The sequence below is a fragment of the Aptenodytes forsteri genome, unplaced genomic scaffold (genome assembly GCF_000699145.1).
Source record: "Aptenodytes forsteri isolate BGI_AS27 unplaced genomic scaffold, ASM69914v1 Scaffold47, whole genome shotgun sequence".
NCBI classification, from domain to species: domain Eukaryota; kingdom Metazoa; phylum Chordata; class Aves; order Sphenisciformes; family Spheniscidae; genus Aptenodytes; species Aptenodytes forsteri.
In genome coordinates, this window is record NW_008794731.1 from 600,486 (window position 1) to 604,533 (window position 4,048).

Consider the following 4,048-nt stretch of genomic DNA (forward strand, 5'->3'; position numbering starts at 1 on the left):
GTAGAAGTAGGCTGTTAAAATTCGCGTTGTGCTCAGGTTAAACCGTCTTTCAAGTTTATCTGCCTGAACCTCACTGGTTTAGATTTGCAGCATTGGGACATCATCAGTATAGCTTGTATTATGGTCGTGTCAGGAAGCTCCTTAGTGCGGGGCAAACACATGGCAAGAAATAGCCCCTGCACCACGGCACCTTTAGGGAGAAGAGGGGAAAAAACGGGGCACCCAGCGATGAAGTGACGTTCTCAAGGTTATCCTGACTGTCAGTGGCAGAGCATGGAGCTGAATCCTGGAGTACCCTGAGACCCAGCGCAGGGTCGTTTCCACTGTGTTGTCTCCTGGCGTTGGGTTAGGAAATCTGCGAGATGCTTATTTTGGTTTAATGTGAGAGATAATCCAGCGATAAGGTGAGGAGGAGCGGTATAAACCTCTGTCTTGTTCCAGCTAACAGACTAACATGCTCTGGGGCTGGCATCTGGTAGCAATAAATTATTTGCAGGTTTCCCTTCAGATTGCTTTGTTTTCCATTCAGAGTTAAAATAATAAGAATGAAATCCAGATAGCTTCTCAGCCTGGCTATTATGCGAACAAGAGAGAGAACAAATGAAAATACCCCGTCAGTCTCCAAGGCTGCAAACGTGCACTGTGTGACCTGAAATTGCGCGTTAAAACAATCCGTCTAGAGGGCTTCTTGCTGAGGAGGCAAACAATAAAGGACAGTGGTTTCATGTAACCTTCATGCATCTGAGCCCGATAACCACGGAGGCTCCAGAAGCACAGTAGTGGCCACGTCAGTTAATTTAAGTTGCCTGGGAGGAGCAGGGGCTGAGCTCAGAAATGGATCTTTTTCCTGGTGTTTTTGCACTTTGGCGGGAAATGAAGATTTTTGAGGATGTTGCCACTGTTTGATTTGAACTGAGAAAAGGAGCCTGATGGTAGGAAACAAAGCCTGGGTGTGCAGAGCCCACACCATCCCTCTGGTGCTGTAAGCGAAACATTTTAAATACGCAGCGGTGGAGCTGTGTGAAGTTCTCTAACCAAGTAATGGGGTCTTCCCTGTGGGGGAAAAACCCAATAATTTTATTTATTTATTTATTTATTTATTTATCTATTTTTTAAAAAGGCTGCTTTGCACAGTAGGCCAGGCAAGGCGGCCTATTTGCCTTTTCCATCCTTTGGTCCTCAGCAAGGTTGGGTCTGTCCCTACCTTAGGTGGCTCCTGTCCCCTTTGTCCATGCGGTGACCGAGTGTGCTCCCATCTTCCCAGGGCATTTGATCCTGGCTTGAAAGAGGTGTCGAAGGCAATGGGAGGAATTGCTTTATGAGGTGCTATGGTGTAGTGAGGAGCCTGGATGTTAGCTCAGACAAGATACCTAATTTTTTTGAAGACGAATGTGACATGAAATTAGATCTCCCCCATTTATAGGCAAGCAGCTTGTCCTTGAAGGGCAGGTTTAAAAAAACCTGAAGTTTTGCTCTGCTTTTCCCCCACTGTCCCTGCAGGGTCCTAGCCCTTCCTCTTTTTTGGCCAGCACTGGCACGGTGCAGGCGGTGCCTGTTATGCTTCCCGCAGCCTTCCCTCCTCTGTTGCTTTGAATAATTTATCTGCAGGAAACCCATATTGCCAAGGCACCAGCCCAACACGTGCCAGTTCCCTGGGAAAACTGTCAAAAAAAAAAAAAAAAAAAAAAGAAAAAGAAAGAAAGAAAAAGCCCTCTCTGAAATTCATTTTGGTTGGAGGCAGGCTCCCAGCAATCAAACGTATTAGTCGTATTGTCGGCGTGCGGCGGCATTAGCTAGCTCGCTCAGCGCACGCCGACGTTGAAAGGCTCGTAAATGTAATGAAGTCCCTTTGACACCTGCTCCTCTCCACACTTTAAACGTGAGCCATTGGTCTGCAGGGAACCGGGGCTTTAAAAACAGAAATTATAGTAATTGTCTGCTGTGTTATTGGGAAGATTGTAATAAACGTGGAGCACAACACCGCGGTGCCACGAGCTGAATGCTGACAGGACGCATAAATCGCTCCAGGTTTTGATTTTTTTTTTTCCCCCCTCCCCCCCTCCTCCGGTCTCCCCATCTAACAAATGACATAAATCATTGCGTGTTAACACTGCGTTTCCAGAGGGCGGCAGTGGGAGGGAGAGAGGCAATCGGGGAAATTTCATCCCTCCCCTTTGAGGTGTTTTCAGCTGCGGTGCCCCATCGGCTGGGCACCTCCACCCGCTCTCCCTTCCTGCCCAACAGCCTCCCTCCCTCCTCACCACCCCCGAACCTCAAGGGGGACAAGAAAGGCCCAAACCAAGCAGTGCATCCTCTGAAGGTGATGGGTGAGGGCCCCTGGCCCCTTCTGCTGGGGACTGTGAGCAGCAGCCATCAAGAAAGAGTTTCAAGGTGCGCATGGGGATGCAGTGGCACATATCATGCGTATGTCATCCCCACCGCCAGCAGAGAAGCACGTGCTCTGCACGCGTGTCCCTTCCTGCTCCTCGACCAGGAGGAGTAGCTGCTCGTGTCCCCCCTTCTTTCGGGGGTGCCAGAGGGTTAGCTGTGGAGCCTCCTCATTTTGGGATGGCACGGGAGCTGGTTGCATCCCTCTCCAATTGGGACTTGTAGAGGACGCTCCAAAGAGAATTTGTTTTTATTATGTGAAATCCCACTTGGAAATGGTCCTTTCCCCCCCCCTTTTTCTCTCTCCTCCTTGTTATCCCAGGAGGAAATGTCCCAGACGGTAACACTGCAATAAAACCCGAATCATCTTGTCCCCAGCCTACCAGGCTACGATCCAGCTCCCTGCCCACACCCCGATCCTGCGTAACCCCCTTGGCATTTGCTGCCAAATGCACCTGCCTGCAGAGGGAGCATCTGTGTCAAGGGCGAGATGTAAAACCGGCTCTTTGACCACTTCAGCAACTCCACTGACAAGTCTCATGAAATCCCATTTCTATTATTCTCGCCATACCTTCTTGCCCCACCGTGCAGGTCCCCTGGTTTCGCTACTCCCACCTCCAGGCACAGCCTGATTTCAAAGCTCCCCCCTGACGCCAGGGCGCGGGTGCGGAGCCCACGCTGCACCCCAGAGGTGGCTGCACTTCAGCCTTCCGCTACCTTGTGGCATGTGGTGATGTTTAATTAATATCAAGCACTTTGAAGTCCCCAATGTTACTTATTCATGCCCGTATTCCCTGCAGACCCTCCTGTTTGATGTCCATGTTGCAGGGGTTATTTAGATGCAACCCTCTTTGTGTCAAATTTAAGCAGAGAGGAGAGGTTGCTCTTTAGGGCACTACATGAAAAGTTGCCCTTCCCGGGCACGAGATCAGCTTGGCTGCGTATTCAGAGATTTCTGAATGTGTGCCAGCTACTCACCTAGGTGCTCACAGCACTTCTGTGGTGTCAGTCCAGAGAAATCAGTTCTGCCCTTAACAAGGGATATTTCAGACGCAGCTGTTTTCCACCACGGGCCATCACATCTGGGTGTTTGTCCCTCTGGGGCGCCCGAGCAGCAGAGAGTCCTTGTTGTGTCCCAGGACGTGGAAATTAATTTAAGGCTGCTGAATTTGGGCACTGTGGGTTGAACAACAAAAGCAATGCAATGCCTCTGTCTCAAAAACGTGGGAAAGCTTTCCCTGCCGCCCAGGTATTTACACAGAGCAACAACCACATGCGAGATTGTCCTTTAACAATACTTTTCTTGTTATCTTTCAACAATTATCTTTTCTTTCCATTCCAGATGAGTTTAGAAAATGACGATAAGAGAGCACGCACGCGATCGAAGTCTATCAGAGGTGAGCAGCTGGTTATCCCGCAGCACGGGGATGTACAGACCTGAGCTCCCTGCGCTTTGCTTGTTCCAAATAGGCTTTGATTTTTCAGGTCCAGGCTTAACTCTTTAAGTTATGCTCACTGCCCCCCCCTCCAACCCCACCGAAATTTGTCTACAAACCTGGAAAACTCCCGACCACAAACCTTTACAGGTCCTCATAATATTTAACACTCATCCCCTACACCCAGGAGAAGAAGAAAAAAAAAAAAAAAAAAAGAAAAAAAA

General features: G+C 49.2%; 1 protein-coding gene across 1 annotated transcript in view; it reads left to right on the top strand.

Moving 5' to 3' along the window:
• The first annotated feature begins 3,730 nt into the window (after positions 1–3,730).
• The window catches only part of MYT1 (myelin transcription factor 1), a 34,781-nt gene continuing 34,463 nt past the window's right edge, over positions 3,731–4,048 (top strand). Inside the window, exon 1 of the mRNA XM_009273936.1 lies at positions 3,731–3,785. Coding sequence (XP_009272211.1) covers positions 3,731–3,785 — 55 coding nt within the window. The remainder of the gene's footprint in view (positions 3,786–4,048) is intronic.